General features: G+C 34.5%; 1 protein-coding gene and 1 long non-coding RNA gene across 7 annotated transcripts; both read left to right on the forward strand.

The window, feature by feature from the left end:
* Positions 1 to 1,992: 1,992 nt before the first annotated feature.
* scel (sciellin) lies at positions 1,993 to 19,846 on the forward strand. Of its 6 annotated transcripts, XM_055215988.2 has the most exons (33): positions 1,994 to 2,136; positions 3,701 to 3,748; positions 4,014 to 4,119; positions 4,694 to 4,756; positions 5,679 to 5,762; positions 6,136 to 6,171; positions 6,394 to 6,435; positions 6,520 to 6,582; positions 8,966 to 9,055; positions 11,874 to 11,903; positions 11,996 to 12,067; positions 12,149 to 12,205; positions 12,569 to 12,622; positions 13,045 to 13,074; positions 13,161 to 13,226; positions 13,308 to 13,364; positions 14,773 to 14,826; positions 15,067 to 15,096; positions 15,170 to 15,235; positions 15,318 to 15,371; positions 15,720 to 15,773; positions 16,160 to 16,189; positions 16,269 to 16,340; positions 17,510 to 17,563; positions 17,648 to 17,677; positions 17,764 to 17,835; positions 17,922 to 17,993; positions 18,220 to 18,285; positions 18,372 to 18,443; positions 18,548 to 18,616; positions 18,700 to 18,808; positions 18,917 to 19,019; positions 19,099 to 19,846. In XM_055215988.2, exons 2-33 carry the CDS (start codon positions 3,709 to 3,711, stop codon positions 19,113 to 19,115), a joined length of 1,914 nt encoding a protein of 637 aa, XP_055071963.2. In that variant the 5' UTR covers positions 1,994 to 2,136; positions 3,701 to 3,708; the 3' UTR covers positions 19,116 to 19,846. The 6 variants fall into 6 exon arrangements, with proteins under 6 accessions (XP_073711046.1, XP_055071966.2, XP_055071964.2 ...); XM_073854945.1 differs by lacking the exons at positions 15,170 to 15,235; positions 15,318 to 15,371; positions 15,720 to 15,773; positions 16,160 to 16,189 and having other exon boundaries at positions 1,993 to 2,136; XM_055215991.2 differs by lacking the exons at positions 15,067 to 15,096; positions 15,170 to 15,235; positions 15,318 to 15,371; positions 15,720 to 15,773 and having other exon boundaries at positions 1,993 to 2,136.
* Positions 9,071 to 11,788, forward strand: LOC129448246 (uncharacterized). The gene is made up of 3 exons (XR_012358257.1): positions 9,071 to 9,901; positions 10,302 to 10,366; positions 10,742 to 11,788. It is a non-coding gene; the product is annotated as an uncharacterized lncRNA (long non-coding RNA).
* Positions 19,847 to 20,416: the final 570 nt, after the last annotated feature.

The raw sequence follows: 20,416 nt of genomic DNA on the forward strand, positions 1-20,416 counted from the left end.
GTCCTCTAATAAACACAAAAATAAACAGGCGCTTTTTGATGTTTTTTTTCTAAAGTCTGTATTTAAAAGTGTATAACTCTGGCCCTGAGTGGTAACGAAACCTACAGACAGTTTTGTTTGATTCCAGCAATTGTCAGCTTACAGACGAAAAAGGAATTTTTTCTCTATCCTAATCTATGCAAAAGTTATTCTACTCCAACTGAAGGGAGGAATAATACCCATTTTGTATTCAATTTCCACCTAAAAATATTTGAAGTGTCCCCATTACCACATACAGTGGAATAAATGCAATATCTCTATTTCATTTGAAGTTATGTTGTAAACACTGTATTTGATAGTGTATAACTCTGGTTCTGTGTGCTCTAGCAGACTGCAGACAGTTCTGGTTGTTACCAGCAGCAGACAGTAAACACCCAAAAAAGGAATGAACTCTTTAGCATTTCGCATTCAAAAGTTATTCTCATTTTACTGAAGTGTGCGAAAATACATTTTTCATATAAATATAATTTTTTTGTTTTGCACATATAATAAATAGCAAAGGATTATTCATGCACACAACCAAAGAAAATGCTGTGAATGGACTCATTTTTTAGAGTAGGACCTAAGATAAAAGACGGTGTAGCATTTGTGGCTATCTGTGCTATCTGATGCAGTTCACGCTCAAGTTTTACATACGTTTACAAAAGACGATTTTTTTACCTCATTATTCATTCGACGATTGTTGGATATGTGATGATAACAGAACAAAAATAATGATGTATCCTTATTCCTGAGAGAGAGCTTTCATTTGATATAAGACTTGTTCGTGTTTGTCATACTTGAAAAATATGAAATATGTGAATATAAATTATATAAAAACATTTTTTTTTGGGGGGGGGGTGACAGTGTAAATTAAGTGTAAATTACTTTCTTACAGTAAAATATATGTCAAAGTGATGCATATCTGCAGAGATTCTAAGCTTTCAAACAGTATCTCATATGGGGTACTGAGGTCCATGACAGACCATTAAAAATTTAAGGAATATTAAGTCATAATAATTAATTTTGGACCCGGTACAGGGTCCACAGAGTTAAATTGGTTAAAATATTTGACCATTTACTATTCGTTTTTAGTATTTAGGACGTTTCTAAAGAAGGGATCATTAGTGTCACACCCTATAGAAATATTATTCACATTTTCACTCTTCATATTTGTCAGGCATAATTTACCTTCCAGTATGACAGACATTTTTCACCCACCTACAATAGTGAACAACGCCTAGCAAGCCACATATTTCAGCAACAACACACCTTCTAATGTAATTTTTACCTTTGGACAAGACATTTTTACATGACCTGATTGAAAGATAAGAAGTCTAACACATATAAAAAGTTAAAAATCTGTTTTTTAAAGTTATGCATTTCATGTCTTTCAATTTGGATGTCAAAGAATTAATTTAAAGTGAAATTAATGATTGAAATCAAACTTTGATGCTACTAATCTCTACATGTCTGCATTTATGCATTTAGCAGATTTGTTATCAATGCAATTTACAATGCATTCATTACACATTTTTTATTAATTTGTGCGTTCCCTGGAAATCAAACACGTGATCCTTTGCACTATTATCATGCTCTACCAGTTACAGAAGCCAATTCTTTTTAAATTTTATAATTATTTTGCCAACACATAGGCCTATGTGTTTGCAAAATATCACCAGCCATAAACAGCAGTGACAATGCAGACTTTTGAACTTTTAAAGCATGCGACCACACCCATTGTTTTTATTGCTTATTTTTATCTTAAGTTGACATCTCGGTTCATATGGTACCTTTTACATAGTTTCCAAAGACAGAACATTGGCTTGTGATGTGACATTTATGACAACTTATCATTCCTGACTGGTGGGATAGACCTCGTAATGACACACCTCCCTAGAAACTAAAGTACAGACACAAAACTACATTGTTAATGCTTCTGTGACAGTTTGCTGAGCTTACAGTTCAGGTTCAGTTGCTCTCATATGTGTCATATGAAGCCACACCTCACAACCTTGCCTTCCCTACCCAGGTCAAATATGTAAAAAGGGAAGAGCAGTAAACTGTATGTTATTCTCATTCAACCTCTTAATCACATCTCACACCGCTCAAACCAAGGTATGATTCTTTCTACACATACATATTTGTGTTGTCTGTTCTACTATTATATTTCAATTGTTTTCTCTGTTAACATGTAGATTTTTGTTTTTAAATTAAAGTATTTTCTAAAGAAAAGTACGCATATAATTTATCTTACACTTTAAATTCTGCTGGGTTATTTTTAATCCAATGGTGAGTAAATGGATATTTAATAAATAAACCTATGCTGGGTTGTTTCAGTGCAATGCTTGTTTTGTAACTCATGGTAGGGTTAACAACAACCCAGCATAGGTGTCTTTTTAACCCAACATGTGTTCTGTCCAATATTTACTCAGCATTAGGTTAAAAAAAGAGTGTAATGTCACCATAAATGTTACCTAACACAAGATTATTCAAATATATTTCACTGGATGTACGACATTGACTGTATACACAGACTACATTTGATATTTCTTGTTTCACTGCAGCTGCTGTACTGAACACATGTTAAAAGTTTTAGTTAAATGGCAAGGTCAAGTTAAAGAGCATGACATTTCATTGTTGTTTTCCCAACATTTTGTAAATATTGAGAAATAGTTTTTACAATAATTTTATAAATAAAAATATTTGATTTCAACACTGTAAAAAGATTCCATAGAAATTACAGTATTACTGGCAGCTGAATGCCAGTAATTTACTGTAAATTTAAATTTATGTTATTTACTGACAACAGTTTGTTCAAAGTTAAATGAACATTAAACATCAACAAGTCTTTGTCTTACAGAATAAAAATATAAAATGACAGCCTCATGCAAAGCATTCTGGAAAGCAAAAATCCTCATCAACCTTTTTCTGTTTTTTTCCTTCATATTTTCTTTCCCAGAATGCTTTGATTGAGGCTGTTACTTTAGTTTTATTTTGTAAAGATAAAGACTTGCTAATGTTTAATCTTCATTTAACTTTGAACAAATTGTTGCAGGTAATTAACATAAATATAAATCTACAGTAAGTTACTGGCAACCAGCTGCCAGTAATACTGTAATTTCTATGGAATCCTTTAACAAGGTATTTCAGTTGATTTCATAAATATGAAAACAGCAGATATTTAAGCTTTTATATTGACTTTGCTAAAAATTCAGGAAAATTCATGTTCAGGATAAACTTTTTAACTTCTTCTTCTGTGTCACGTATAGTAGCCTACATCTGCAAAGCAATTCTTTACAAACAATAAGAATAAGAATGTTGGCATGGATCTGTTGAAGATGTTTCAACAGGGTGTGTCTGTACAGTCATCGAGACTAGTTTTGGGTGTATTCAGGAATGTATTTTGGAAGATACTTCACCAAACAATCTGTATTAACTATGAATTAAGCATTTCCAGTAGTTAGCATCTTGTCTAGTGGCACCATCTTGTGGATATGTCATTGGTACTTTACTTCTATAAGGGGACGACTCTGTACTCTGAAAACCTTAAAGCATAGTTTTTTCATCTCTTTTGTATAATCTTGATGTTACTGTACATACAGCATGACAAAAACCTTTCACAAACCTTTATTTTTAAAAGTGTAAAAGTAATAATGTGTTCTTTAATTCTCTCCCACAGAGTAAACCATGGCTTACACCGCAAAGTCCTATAGTAAAACCCAAACGGGTGAGCCTTTCATCTCTTCAGCTATATCTTCAGTTAGTCTGTGTTATTTTGTTGTTAAATAGATGAACAACTATTGCGTGCTCCATTAAAAGAACAGGTGCTCACTGTGCAAATAAAAGCCTGTCATAAACCAAATACACGCCTACCACTTTGGCCTACCTACAGTACAAAATAATATGATCAAATTAGATCCTGTTTTTATTTATTTTTGCCTTATCGTTATATCAGCACGTTCATAATCTAACTATTTTTAATTGCACTGCAGCTACCAGTTCTTCCAGAGTAGTGGTGGAAGACAATAAGAAGAAGACTTCATTGTTGAAGGACAATAGCTGGATCAAGAAAAATGTGGATGAGGACGAGAAAGTCGAGTGAGTTTGAACTGCAGTCCCAGACTAAATTGCATGTTTAAGATGCCATAATTTCACAACACCTTGTACTGACCTATCCTAACATATATCAGTGCCCTTGTTTTGTCTCAAGATGCTCATCAGTATTGCTTTTTGTTAAAACTACTTAAATGTTCTGATATAACTAAGGCCTACCCAACTAAAAAATCCAGCTAAGATCAGCATAAGCTGGTGAGCTGGTTTTAGCTAGTCTCCCAGCTTGGTTTTAGCTGGTTTTGCTGGTGAAGCAAGCTGGTCTTAGCTGTATTTTGGTCACTTTTTAAGATGGTCTAGCTGGACTTAGCTGGTCAGGTTGGAAAACCAGCTGACCCACCAGCTTTGTCAGGTTGGGAGCACCAGCGTAAACCAGCTAGTGCCACCTTAAACTTTTTTCAGTAGGGTAGTCCTGGATTAATCTAAACCCTGTCTGGGAAACCACCCCTATATGTCAGTTAGGGCTATAAATATTTCTGAAGGTTATTGTCAGTTGATGTACATGTGTCTGACAGACTAAACAAAGCTAAATTCTTGTCATGCTTTTCGTTATTGTCAACAGAGCGGATTCAAATTTTGGCAGAACTGCTCTGAGTCGTTACAAGTCCAAGGAAAACATTGATAGGTACCTATTAATGTCTTATATGTCTTATATGTGTAGATCCCACATTTGGCCAGTTGTGTACAGCAGTGTTTCCCAACCAGGGAGGAGGGAATTTCAGCAGATTTCTAAGGGGGCCTCAAAATGACTTAAAATCATTAAAAATTGGACAAATCACTCTATACGCAATAATAAGTTAAAACAAGCAAAAATCAAGATATTTCTTTTTTTGGCCATTTTCGTAGCGAACAGTGTTGGGGGTTACGCATTACAAGTAACGTGAATTACGTAATAATTTTACTTTTCTGAAGTAACAAGTTAAGTTACAAATTACTTTTTAAATGTACACATTAATGTTTGAGTTTCTTTTTTAGTTTAATTAATATGATTTAAAAAATTATGTACGGAATTAAACTAAACATAGTCACATTATGCGTCTTTGAGTACACGCTTGTTTGGGAACAGTTTGAGTCCGAAACTGAGATGGCAGACCAGAGCTCGACATTTTTGTGATGGAAATATGCAATTTCTGAATTCAATACTTTTCAGTCATAAAAACACCTGCAAGGCCTGAAAGAGTCAAGCCTCAGCCAAAAAAAAGTAGTTACACATTAACGTAAACATTACTTTCCATGAAAAGTAACTAAGTAACGCAATTAGTTACTTCTTTTGGGAGTAACTTAATATTGTAATGCATTACTTTTAAAAGTAACTTTCCCCAACACTGGTAGCGAATACATCTGTCTAGTCAAGCTCTAGTTAGTTTTATTTGGAAAAAACTGAGTGAGTGGGGGGCCTTCAAATATTGTTGTGGGCAACTAGGGGGCCTTAAAGTGAAAAAGGTTGCGAACCACTGGTGTACAGTATATGCATTGTATCTGATATATATCTGAATGTGTACAGTGGTGTTTTAGGAAATGACGCTGAGTGATTTTTCCTCTTCAAGTTCTACAGGTACAACTACCAAAGCCGAGAGCAAAACCACCACGGTTACTACATCAGGTTCCACTGTCCAAGCCCTCTCTAAAAGGTCACTAATACAGCAATTATAGTTTAAGCTGCAGAAAATAACTTGCACATCTTTGAAAAAAATACTGTGATTCAATATATGAAGAGTTTCGTTGCAAAACGAGATAAACACCACTTTTTTAATTTTTCAGAAATCTCGTTTTTTGTTTGTGCATTCCAATTAATATAAATGCAACTGCAGTTGGTTTGTTTTGATTTAAACCTTCATAGCTTAAAAAATACAGCTAAGTAGCACTATAAAACAAAATAATAACATGATAACATAATAATGTAAAAAAATGGATTTATCTCGTTTTGCAAAGAAACTCTTCATATAATGATTTTAATTACTCTTTACAAAACATTACTCAACGTAAACATTTTGCTATATTTAGATTTGGTGGAAGCCAGGACGCGCTGAATGAAACCAGGTAAAGAGACCTATTTTGAAAATTTCAATTTATGACAATTAATAGATTACCTAATAAAGCCATTGAAGAATAAATAAATGTATAAAGACCAAAATTTTCATTCGTGATTCACATATATGTCAACAACATTATAAGTCTTTGATGTTTGTAGTTCAAACATAAAACCTGGGGAAAATGTTTTAAAAAACATTTTTAACCTCAATTCTCTTTCCTACCTAACAGAACCACAACAACTAGATCCGTGAGAACACAACCCAGGAGCAGGTAAAACCTTTTAACCTCTGTTGAATTGTTTATTAACGGTTTAATTTTAACAAGCTATTAAAACAATGATAATGCCTCTTACAGCATTACATCAACAACGACAGTCAAAGATGGCGCAAAGATAACTGAGACTGTCACAACAACCAGGTAAGATGGAAATCATATCTTAACAATTTCTCACCATATTACATAGTGTTCATGTAGCTTAACTGGTAAAGTATTGTATTATAGTGGCGTCAAAGTTGTGGGTTCAATTCACAGGGAACACGCATAGCCTACTGACAATGTCAAATGTCAATGTCAGACATAATTTATAAGGGTGGTTTCCCAGACAGGGCTTATCCTAGTCCAGGACTAAAATGCATGCTTAAGCTGCTTTAATTTAAAAACACATTGTCCTGACTAATTAAAACATATATTGGTGCCATTGTTTTGCCTCAAGATGCACACCTGAAGTGTTTTTGTAAGGTATGTTTGTAAAAACGTCTTAAATTACCTAATATATATAAGGCCTAGTCCTAGATTAACCTAAACCTTGTCCGGGAATCCACCACTTAAAGGGACACTTCACCCATTTGCATTAATCTTTGTATAGTTAGAACCCCAGTCATGTTTTTGAATGGTAATGCATAATTTCCTCAGTTGGCACTGATGCAGGAGAAATACAAATTTCAGTGTTGCACTTCCTTCTTTCAATGATGTAAAAATCATCATTTTGCATCATTGAAAGAAAGAAGTGCTATATCTTTGTTGAGGGAGTGAGACTACAAACACCCCTTTTCTCGGTCAAATAGGCACCAAATTCGAAATGTATGTTACATTTCCACTACAAATATGACACACTTTCAATAAAGATTAATGTTTCTATGGGTGAAATGCTCCTTTAAAGAGGGCAAATACTTTTTCCATTTTTAAGCGCTATAATTGGGTCCCCATTGCTTCTATCAACCTAGAAAATGTAAAAAAGATCACCCAGTAACTTAGTTTTGGTAAACCATTCTCTGCAAGCATGTGAAAAAATAGCTCATTGAAATGTGGCTCCCCTTGTGATGTCAGAAGGGGATCTTATTATAATACCGGCCCTTAATCTGCATTATACAACCACAGCACTGCAGTTTGATGGAGAGAGAGAGAGAGTGCAAGAAAATAATTGATAGCACAATTGAGTTTCAATTTCAGCAAGCCACCATTATGGCGATCAGTGTTTGCATTTTATCAGCTCATTTGCATTTAAATTGACACACCGAAAAACTGCACATTTTTGCTTACACCTACAAAGTGGCAATTTTAACATGCTATTATAAATTATCTATAAACAATTAACAGCACAATCGAGTTTCAATTTCAGCAAACCACCATTTTGCTGATCAGTGTTTGCATTTCATCAGCTCATTTGCATTTAAATGGACACACCGAAAAATGGCACATTTTTGCTCACACCTACAAAGTGGCAATTTTAACATGTTATAATAAATTATCTATAAACAATTGACAGCACAAAAGAGTTTCAATTTCAGCAAACCACCAATATGGCGATCAATGTTTCCATTTCATCATGCATTTAAATGGACACACCCAAAAACAGCACATTTTTGCACACACCTACAAACTGGCAATTATAACATGCCTTTATATATTATCTATAAACAATTAACAGCACAATCGAGTTTCAATTTCATCAAACCACCATTATGGCGATCAGTGTTTGCATTTCTTCAGCTCATTTGCATTTAAATGGACACACCGAAAAACTGCAAATTTTTGCTCACACCTACAAAGTGGCAATTTTAACTTGCTTTAATAAATTATCTATAAACAATTGACAGCACAATCGAGTTTCAATTTCAGCAAACCACCATTATGGCGATCAGTGTTTGCATTTTATCTGCTCATTTGCATTTAAATGGACACACCGAAATATGGCACATTTTTGCTCACACCTACAAAGTGGCAATTATAACATGCCATTATAAATTATCTATAAACAATTAACAGCACAATCGAGTTTCAATTTCATCAAACCACCATTATGGCGATCAGTGTTTGCATTTCTTCAGCTCATTTGCATTTAAATGGACACACCGAAAAATGGCACATTTTTGCTCACACCTACAAAGTGGCAATTTTAACATGCTATAATAAATTATCTATAAACAATTGACAGCCCAATCGAGTTTCAATTTCAGTAAACCACCATTATGGCGATCAGTGTTTGCATTTCATCAGCTCATTTGCATTTAAATGGACACACGGAAAAACTGCACAGTTTTGCTCACACCTACAAAGTGGCAATTTTAACATGCTATTATAAATTATCTATAGGGTATTTTAAGCTAATACTTCACATATGTACTCTGGGAACACCATAGATTTATTTTACATCTTAAAAAAGCCTTGTGAATGTCCCCTTTAATGATTATTCAAAAATCTATTCCCTTTCGATACAAGTGTCTGCCAAACGCATAAATAAAAATATAAATGACAAGATTAGTTAATAGAGGAACTTGTTGTTGTGTCCTTTTGTCCTCAGGAGAGCATCATCTAACAAATTAGAAAGCGACCTGTCTAGCATTAAGTCTGAAGTTACTACTGTAAAGTCATCAAAGGACATCATTGATGGGTGAGTGTTGTGGTTACTACACTCTAAAAATGGCTGGGTTATTTTTTAACCCAAAATGCTGGGTTGAGTCTGTTGGGTTGTTTTGCTGGGTTATTTTTTTACATTTTAAACACTTTTTGGGTAGTTTCAGTTTTGTAGGTGTTGGGTTAAACTGCTGGGTTATTATGTTGGGTTGTTTGAAGAGGCTCATGTGCTTCGCGCCCTTGATGTTTGAATGTGCTCAGCAACGATCCTCGTGAAAGGACAGAGTCACTGGAAGCAGTTGTTTCAAGGTAAGTTTATATGTTTTTGTGAACATTTCATGAATATAAACAAGATTATAACATTTTGCGAGACAGCAACGTGTTAATTTATACAGACTAAGACGACGGGTGTAATTTGGAGGAATGACGACTGTTACCTCAGATCGCCATTTACACAAATTGACTTGAATAATCGTTCTAAGATGTTTGATATGGCATATTAATAAAATTAATAAAACAGATGTTACAAAATCCCCATCACACGGTTGATTACGTTAACTCATGACAATTTCGGTAAGCCTTTAACAAAGCGAGTCAAAACCGGTACAGAGTGGACCTCCGCAACCCACTTCGGCTTTTTGTGTCACACACGCGCATAGTTTTCCTTTCCCATCTTAACAAGCGATAGCGACGCTGTTAAATTAAATTTAGCGACAAACGAATTGCTTTCTTGTCATTCGATATGTAAAGACAGACCGCAAAGGGCGAGGCGCGAGCAGAAGCACATGTTAACTTTACCGGCGGCGCCGCGGCGGAGGATCACGGAGCCGTCGTCTACGCTGTCACTGAGGCAAAGACAAGAAGCACATTCACTTCACAGTCGGTACGGCAGGTAACGCGTCGATAAATGAAAACGAAACAGCGTTTCCAAGAACTGGTGTCTTATATGTATGCTTGTTCCTCTCTTTTAAAATGAAACAATAATTTAAGTGTTTGAATATGAACTTGAAAACATAAACGTATTTGTCACCAAGACGGAGGCTGCGTGGAAGTGACTATCTGTTAACAAACATGTATATGTGTACTGTTATATGAATTTAGATGTCTTATTGAGTCGTATTTAGTTACTATTTTATATTCATTTCATAATATTTTTGGGTTGTCTCCTGTGATTTCAAATGTATATTGACCAACCCTCTGATCTGTGGCTGATACTGTATCAGAGATGTTATGTTTTTAGCAGAGATCAGATGTGATGTTGTTTTCCAATTCTTTTTTTTTAGATTGTGCAGAGTTTTAACGTCCATCCATTGATGAGGCTAGCAAGACCTTCAAACAACTTCAGCCAGTAAGTATAACATTTAATAATTCCTATTTAAAATATATTTAGAATGTCTTAATTATCTGCTAAATTTTAGTTCTGCAGAACTTTATTCTTTATAGTCAGATCAGATCATCATATTTGTCAGTCTGTGTGGTTTGCAGCCTTTGTTGTTGGCAAAAAAGTTAAAGGAGTGTAACACCAAAGTCTTATGCAAACTGTAAACAGGCTATTGCATTTTTGGGAAAAAAATCTCACACGTGGTGGTAATGCGGCCAGGGATGCAAATGAAACCCTTATAATTTTTATAAAATATATAATTCACTTGGCCCACATGGTTTTCTGAATACTTCAATCTGATCATTCAGTTCAGACCACTAAAAGTGTTTTCCTCTTTTGTAGATTGCAACAAATGTGGTGGAATTTCTTCTCTGGACAGAATCCTCGAAACCCTTTCCTTTCGTCCTGGCCATGGGAAACATGCAGCAGACCTCTCAATCTTTTTTCTCAATCAGTCTCTCTGAATACGGAAGTGACTTAAACTGCAATTCGGCCAAGATGGCGATGGCACGCACCGCCTACTTTAAGCTTCAAAAATGCTCTTCACAAACCAATGGGTGACGTCACAGACACTACTTGCATATTTTTTACAGTCTCTGGTTTAAAGGCATTTTAAGTGCTTAAAAAAATAAATACCCCAGGCAATGTGCTTCTATGGGAATTCCTGTAGTCTGTCATTTTTCAAATGGATGAATCCCCTGCTGTTCGATTCCTTTGTACATCTTTGTTCGCGACGAGTAACTTTAATAAATGAAGTATTTTTAGTCAAATACATTCCATTCTGTGAAACTTAAAACATTTGTTCTTTAAAAAAACTTTACACATCTATGAATGATTTTACTTTTAATTTAACAATTACATTGTTTCTTTTTTACACTGCTGTAGTTTTGTTTATGTACATTTCAGTATTTCATATATATACTGTAAAATTACAAATTCTGTCTTAAATTCAAACGAATTGATTCAACCTGTTACATTGTTACTTCAATGTGCATAATTTATGATATTTTATAAATATATTTATACTTGGGTCAGTAAGCAGTCCTTTAAATGATTTTGCAACTTACAACTGTAAAAATGTAAGAGTTTGTAGTTATTTTGCAATCAAATAAACATTTATTTGCTGTTAACAATGGTCTTGATTTACAATAAAGCACATGATAAAAATAACCCAGCAAGAATAACCCAAAACCCAGAATATTAATCCCATAAATGGTTAAAATGACTACATGTTGGGTTTTCTCAACAACCCAACCTGCTGGGTTAAAATGTGTTACCCAACGTGTTGGGTTACTTTAACCCAGCATGTGTTCTGTCCAATATTTACCCAGCGCTGGGTTGCCAATTGGGTTGTTTTTAACCCAACCATTTTTAGAGTGTAGTGTAAACTATTCAAAATGATCTCATTATTTAATGATCCCTGTGCTTTGTTTGTTTGTTTAACTATGTGTGTTGCACGTTAAACCAACAATAGACCAACTTCAACTGTCAAAACCACAACAAGGTACAGTAGGCCTATCCCAAGTTTGGCTAACTGATTACTAACAAACGTAACAAATGTATACTTCCTTAACCTCTCAACTATATCCTCTATAGCACCAAGACCTACGCATCAGGAGATGTTTCACCAACTAAAACAACATCCTATTCCTCCAGATCCACAAAGAGGTACTGTAACTGGACAATTACAAGAATCAGTATGTCTTTAGTAGAAGAGGAAAAGTCATTGACTTAATGTTTTTTTACCAGCACTGATGATCAGCTGTTTGACACGCTCATACCAACATCAGTCAAGGCATCCAACAGGTATGTGCAATTTGCAAAGTTATAAAATGTAAACAAATTCATTAAATGGATCAAAACTTTTACCAAGTACACTGTCAGACAAAACGTACAAAGCTTTCACTGGGAGGGTACTCTTTATAAAAATATGCACTTTTGAAGTACTAATATGCACAAAGATGTTTTATATCAACAATGATGTGTTTTTATCATGTGCTTAGTCTGAACATTACACTAGTTTTTGTTTTCCCACAACTAATAAATGATACAAAATTACGTTGAAAATAATCCAGTTTGAAGAAAGATGAAAAATAGTCTGATAGTAAATAATAATAAATAATCCAGTATGAGACTGAAATGCTTACTTCATGTTATTCATCCCTAAAGTGACTACAAGTCTGAAGTCATTACTGTGAAGTCATCAAAGGATACCTTTGTTGGGTGAGTCCCATCTAATACTATGGTATTTTGGGAGGGTTGAGCTCAGAGATTGAGCCGACCCTCAGGTTCAAGCCCTCTTTGAAGACAGCATGGCAGTTTTGTTTAACTGTTAGACTAAATTGTTAGGTGAATTCATGAACTTAGTCCTCATAACTTAACTGTTTTTGTTTGTTTATAGACTCTTAAAAACAAATGTGCTTAAATGGTTCTTCACAGTGATGCCAAAGAACAAGAAGCATTTTTGCAACCATTTAGTCAAAGGTTCTCATGAAGAACCATTTCTTTGTAAATTGTAAAACCAAAATGTTCTTCAGATGTTTAAGGCCATAATGATTCTTCGATGTCATTGTGAAGCTCTTTACTGTAATAAGAGTGTACTGTGCATCTATTACCATTAAACCAACACTATATTTTTTGTCTAGACCATCCTCATCTGTCAAGACCACCACAAGGTAGTTATCACAGTCTTGTTTACTGTTTTACCTCAAACACTTGTGTCTACTTTTTTTAACATCTCAACAATATCATCTAACAACAGGACCTACACATCAGGAGAAGTTTCACCAACTAAAACAACCTCCTATTCCTCCAGATCCCTAAAGAGGTACTGTAATTGCACAATGACAATCTTACAGCCAGCATGCTTGTTATTGACTTATTCATTGACATTCAATGTTTTTAACAGCACTGATGATCAGCTGTTTGACACGCTCATACCAACATCAGTCAAGGCATCCAATAGGTATGTGCATTTGCAAAGGTATAAAATGTAAACAATTTCATTTATTCGACCAAAACTTTCACCAACTACACTTTCAGACGCTGACAAAACGTACAAAGTTGTCCAGTTAAAAGTTGTTCTATCACTGAAATAATTTTAGAGACATTATTTAAAGATAAAAAAACTACATTGTGTTGCTTTAAATGACATCCTAAAGTAAATCCCAAATCTAACCCTAAACCCAAGGGACAATGGTTTAAAAAACAGAAAAAAAATTGAGAAACCAATACTTAAAGGAATATTCCATTTTCTAAAAAGAAAAATCCAGATAATTTACTCACCACCATGTCATCCAAAATGTTGATGTCTTTCTTTGTTTAGTCGAGAAGAAATTGTGTTTCTCATTTTAATGGACTTTAATAGACACCAACAATTAACACTTAACTCAACACGTAACAGTTTTTTTCAACGGAGTTTCAAAGGACTATAAACAATCCCAAACGAGGCATAAGTGTCTTATCTAGCAAAGCGATTGTCATTTTTGACAGGAAAAGCAACAGGTATGCACTTTTAAAGCACAACTTCTCGTCTAGATCTGGTCGTGATGTGCCAGCTGACCCCACGCATAACGTCATGACGTCAAGAGGTCACAGAAGACGAACGCGAAACTCCGCCCCAGTGTTTACAAGTGTGTTGAAAGAGAACCGTTCCTACGTTGTTGTATGTCAACTGATACTAATTAATGTCTTTGTGTCAGTTTATTGTTTACAATGGTCCGCAAATGTGCGTTTTATTTATGTAACACGTGACCTCCCTACGTCACTACGCATTTACGTTAGGTCCCGCTGGACCGGATCTAGATAAAAAGTTGTGCTTTAAAAGAGCATATTTTTATTTTTCTTGTCAAAAATGACAATCGCTTCGCTAGATAAGGCCCTTATGCCTCGTTTGGGATTGTTTATAGACCTTTGAAACTCTGTTGAAAAAAACTGTTAAGTGTTGAGTTAAGTATTAAATGTTGGGATCTATTAAAGTCCATTAAAATGAGAAAAATCCTGCAATATTTTCCTCAAAAAACATAATTTCTTCTTGACTGAACAAAGAAAGACATCAACATTTTGGATGACATGGTGGTGAGTAAATTATCTGGATTTTTCTTTTAAGAAAATGGAATATTCCCTCAACATGACACAAAAAGATGTGCCGTTTTAATTAAACGGGAAGGGCGTGTCTTGACACAAATAGAATTTGGTGTTTGCATTGCACAACTTTTCACACTTCGTGCTATTTATACTCACTAGTTTTTGATATCCTACAACTTTGAATGTCTAAACCTGACTGATAGTAAATAATAATAAATAATCCAATGTGAACAAAGATGAAATATTTGGAGACTGAAATGCTCACTACATGTTATTCATCCCTAAAGTGACTACAAGTCTGAAGTCACTACTGTGAAGTCATCAAAGGATACCTTGGTTGGGTGAGTCCTATCAAATACTATGGTATTTAGTATTTGTTTTTGCTTGTTTGAAGAACCATTTCTTTATAATCTAAAGAATCTTTATTCACCACAAAGAAACTTTTGTAAAACCGAATGTTAAAGGTTCCTTACAGATACATTTAGACAAAAATGGTTCTTCTATGGCATCATGAAACACCTTTATTTTTAATGTGTGTCTGTCTATTACCATTAAACCAATACTATTTTTTTTGTGTCTAGACCATCCTCATCTGTCAAGACCACCACAAGGTAATTATCACAGTCTTTTTACTGTTTTCCCTCAAACACTTGTGCCTACTTTTTAACATCTCAATTATACCAGGACCTACACATCAGGAGAAGTTTCACCAACTAAAACAACCTCCTATTCCTCCAGATCCCTAAAGAGGTACTGTAACTCCACAATGACAATCTTACAGTCAGCATGCTTGTTATTGACTTATTCATTGACATTCAATGTTTTTGAACAGCACTGATGATCAGTTTGACACGCTCATACCAACATCAGTCAAGGCATCCAATAGGTATGTGCATTTGCAAAGTTATAAAATGTAAACAATTTCATTTATTCGACCAAAACTTTCACCAACTACACTGTCAGACAAAACGTACAAAAGCTGTCACCATGGGACGGTACCTTAAAAGTCCTAATATATCCCCTTAAGGTATGAATATTTTGAGAAAATATGTACTTTTTGAAAAGGTACCGCCCCAGTGACAGATCTTTATCTTTTATCTATCATGTCAACATGACACTAGCTTTTTTATCTTAAAACTTTGAATGTTTAGTAGCAGCAATAATACAACCAGTGTAAAGAAAAATGAAATATCTGGAGACTGAAATGCTCACTGCATGTTATTCATCCCTAAAGTGACTACAAGTCTGAAGTCATTACTGTGCAGTCATCAAAGGATACCTTTGTTGGGTGAGTCCCATCTAATACTATGGTATTTTGGGAGGGTTGAGCTCAGAGTTTGAGCCGACCCTCAGGTTCAAGCCCTCTTTGAAGACAGCATGCCAGTTCTTTTTAATGAGCATGGAAACTCATGAACCCAACTGTTCTGGTTTGTTAATACACTCTTAAAAATAAAGGTGCTTAAATGGTTCTTCTCAGCGTTGATATAGAAGAACCATTTTTTTCTAACATCTAAGGAATCTTTGTAAAACCGAAAGGACCTGCAGATGTTAAAGGTACTTTACAGGTCCATTTAGCCAAAAACAGTTCTTCTATTGCTTCATGAAGCGCCTTTTTTTCAAGAATGTACTGTACATCGATTAACAATAAACCAATACTATATATTTTTTGTCTAGACCAACCTCATCTGTCAAGACCACCACAAGGTAGTTAATAAAGTCTTTTTTACTGTTTTACCTCAAACAATTGTGCCTACTCTTTTAACCTGTGAACTATATCATCTAGCACCAAGACCTACACATCAGGAGAAGTTTCACCAACTAAAACAACATCTTACTCCGTCCAAAGCACAAAAAGGTGGGATCTTATCACTGTCTTAACATACCAATAGATTCTGTAATACTTAAATCAAGGCTTTGAACTGGTTCACGGAACGAAAACAAAAAACAGAAACTTTCAAAAAATATATGTTCCGGAACATTTAAAATAATGGTAACTGGTTAATAACGTTATATTTTAGTTTTTTGACAAGAGTATATGACTTGGTGAAGTTCACTTCTGGTCATCGTTGACTTATCCAAAAAATGAGAAGCTTGCCACTGGCAAGTAGCCTACTCAAGCCCAACTCCAATCAAACGTAATTATCCCTATGCCCTTCAAAGATCAGAATTCTTGATGTATAAACTTGAGATAAAGTTGCACTACTGTGTCTCATACTGTAGTCCATTAAAATACATTTGGCGAATAAAGCACTGAAAAACAACGTAATTTCCACTTTATGTGGAGCGACTGTTTATGCTGCATCTTCTTCCCGAAGCGCCGTTTGGAATTCGTCCTCCGTCTGTGTGTGTGCGCGTGTTTAAGTGCACTCAAAAGTGCATACACGGAGAGGTGCGTTTCAAAAAGCAAGCGAACAATCTTTCTGTTCTTGACAAGACACATACAAACAAAATGATTTCGAAATACCACGCTATTCTTTTTCTAATAAAAACATTTGTTTAAGTTGTTTGTCAATAAACTAAATGGCAGAAATTGTCCTTGTCTTAATTCATGTATAATGCTGAAACAAATGTCAGAATTACATTTATGCCGCTTACATAGCCTTTTTAATGTTTGATGACAAGATAGAGACTTAAGGAAAATGACTAATAATTTAAATTGAATGTCCTAATGATCAGCCTATTATTTGATTGTCCCACAGCTGACATGGAACGTTATTAACCGGTTCAAGAACTTTAATTTTTTGTTCTAACCGGTTCAGGAACGTCAATTTTAGGGTTGAACCAAAAACGTTAAAATACTGTTTGTGTTCGGAACGAACCAATTGGGGAAAAAATCTGGTTCAAAGCCCTGATTTAAAGTCTACACTGTACTGATAGTTAAAATTTGGCGATTGTGCTAAATGTGCAAGCAATATCAGACTGATGAAAAAAGCAAGTTCTTAGGAGAAGTTTAATGAAAGGTGAAATAAAATTACATTTAGAGACAGTAAGGCCACTGACAGCAGATGTTATTTGTCTCTAAAGCGACTACAAGCCTGAAGTCACTACTGTGAACTCATTGATAGACTTCAGTGATGGGTGAGTGTTACATAATCCAACTCAATCTTGAGATTTGTTGCTTTTTACTTATTAACATTAATCAAATAATACTTTATTGTTTAGACCAACATCATCTGTCAAAACCACCAGAAGGTACAGTAACCACAGTTTCACTTGCACAATTTTTCTGAAAAAAAAATGTGACTACTTTTCTAACCTCTTCTCCATTTCATTTCTAGCGTGAGGACTTACTCAACTGAGGATCTTTCACCAGTTAAAACAACATCATACTCTCTCAAATCCGCAAAGAGGTGTGAACTCTTATTGCACAATGACATCTCAGCGTCAGCAATCCTTCACTCATAGACAGATTATTGACTTAAACGCTTTGTTACAGTACCGAGGATCTGCTGTTTGACACGCTCATACCAACATCAATGAAGACAACCAACACAAGCTCTACCACCAGGTATGTGGAATGTGCATATCTGTAAGGTGTGATCACATTTATAGCGAGTTTGACATTTACAGGCATTCACTTTAAGTAGTTTAACCAGTCCTGTGACCGACAGAGAAAGCACAAAAGCAGAAGTGCATTCTCATTCAAGCTCTCATGAGCTCACAACTTTCTACTATAGCTTCATTCTCAAGTCTAGCGGTGTTGATTTGACAATGAGTTTCTATCGTTCTTACAGTCGCGAGGATCAAGACTTCACGGTGTCTAAATCCATTAGGACAGTGTATTCATCGTCAAGTGATCGGTAGGATTCATTTTTTCATCTTTGCATTTTTGTCTGGCACATTAAATGGGATTTAACACAATTATTTATATTTTGGAAATGCATAGAAGTGACTGGGGAAGTACTACGAGTGTTACGAGTCCCTCTTATACGTCAAGGACATCATACACAGATATCAGGTTTAGTACCCTAAAAATGCACATTTTCATCAGTTTGGTTAAGTTTGTAAAATGCTGTTATTTATGTAAAAGTCATGTTAGTCACTTAATTTTGCATTTTGCAGGCCTATCGATTATCTCTCCGACACTGTTACATCCAAATCCTCCACAACAGTTTACACATCACCTGAGAGGTATGTAATATTAACTTTGTCAAAAGTGGTTTTAATGTAAAATGTAGTGCATAGGTGAAATGTAAAATAACACTTTGTTGTAGGAGAGTAAGTGAGAAGGACCTTTGCACATACTGCCGTAAAAACATGTACACAGATGAAAAGATTATCCTGGATGAAATGAATATAAACTGCCATGCAAGTTGTTTCAAGGTTAGTTCGTTTTCTTCGTTATAAATTCATTTTTTTATGAAAACCATATATGTGAATATATGTGTATATATAATTTAAAGATTGATTATATTTAATGTGTTTATCTAGTGTGAAGTGTGCAACACTTCTCTTGGTCACCTGAAGGCCGGGGACAATCTGTGGGTTTACCGCAGTGCTGTTCATTGTGAGAGCTGCTTTAATGTTACTAAGGGTAAGACATATGCTTTTCGACATTTTTAACAAAATACAACCATAATTCTCACGTAATTAACAAATATGTTTGGTTTTAGGCAAGTGGCACCGTTGAAACTACATTTACCAGTCATGGACAGAAGTGACACTAAATTAAAACACAACAAATTGGACATTTAATATATATAAAAGAACTTTTGGTGGTGGTTCCTGTCAAATAATAAATAATAATGAAGGGTTTGCGATGATATCAATCATTCCCTGGGGATGTGACATGTATCTTATAAGAATAATATTTAAAAAACAAGAAGGATTTTTCTCATTAGGTTATGTGTGATCATGTATTCAATTGTATTGTTTGGATCTTGTTAAGTGTCATTCCAGAGTATAGTTGGGTTATACCTGTTCTGCAGTACTTTTTGAACTCTGTAACGTAAAAGCAAAAACTAATATGCTTTTGTTGTGTTGAAAGGGATGCAGCCTTAGAAATATCTTGATAATTTTAGGTACTGAAACATTTAAGAAAATATTTATCTTGGGAATATCATAGAACAGGATGGAAATAAACTGATAAAATGTGCCATTGCTTTATGAAGGAAAATAATTTTTAGTTGATTTTAATATAATATTGATATTTTTATTTTGTAACAGGATGTAATGTTTTAGAGTTAGACAAATTAACCAAAACCACAAAGCATCACAGAATTCATCAAATGCACTGCTCATAGATGCTTATTTTTGTATTGTTGTTTACTAAAGCTGTACAACTTTCAGGGTGTGCTCATACCAAATATTTACACTTATGTTATATATAGTCATATTACTGTGATAAATATCACCAGTCTACTCTGTCTTGTCTGCCTGTGAAGAAATTAGCTAGAAAGCTTTTCATTGTACTTTGTACACAGCACTTATATGACAAATAAATAACTTACACTTGAATAAAAAAAAAAATGGTTTCAATTTTCCAAAATGTTCCATATCTCTGTTCTATGTTTGCAATTGGCATTAAGATTTTTGATGGGCATTTGGAGTGAAATATGCCCATGAGTTAACCTTTAACCTGTTAACCTTTAAAAGCAGGCCAGGGACTTCTTACAGAGGAAACATTTAATGGAACGCATCATAATAATTTTTAAAAGTGATCAAGCATATGTTCATTGAAACTATTTGCATTTAAAAATATTGTAAAAAAAAATCTCATTTCCATTTGAATCATGGTAACATACCTGCAAAGTGAGGGACATTTTATTCAAACTGCATGTTGTCCCACACGGCAAAAATTTATATATTTATTATATATATATATATATATATATATATATATATATATATTTGTCCAAAAATATGTTTTAAATATATGCTAAATACAGAAAGTGAAGCTTCATTAAATATATTTTTGAATTTGAAAATATA

Source organism: Misgurnus anguillicaudatus, chromosome 17 (assembly GCF_027580225.2).
Source record: "Misgurnus anguillicaudatus chromosome 17, ASM2758022v2, whole genome shotgun sequence".
NCBI classification, from domain to species: Eukaryota; Metazoa; Chordata; class Actinopteri; order Cypriniformes; family Cobitidae; genus Misgurnus; species Misgurnus anguillicaudatus.

Coding starts and splice junctions, on each gene's coding strand:
- scel (XM_055215988.2), top strand. CDS start 3,709: ATGGCTTACACCGCAAAGTCCTATAGTAAAACCCAAACGG. Junction 15,372..15,719: donor TCAGTCAAGGCATCCAATAG/GTATGTGCATTT, acceptor TCATCCCTAAAG/TGACTACAAGTCTGAAGTCA. Junction 17,836..17,921: donor TCTCTCAAATCCGCAAAGAG/GTGTGAACTCTT, acceptor GCTTTGTTACAG/TACCGAGGATCTGCTGTTTG.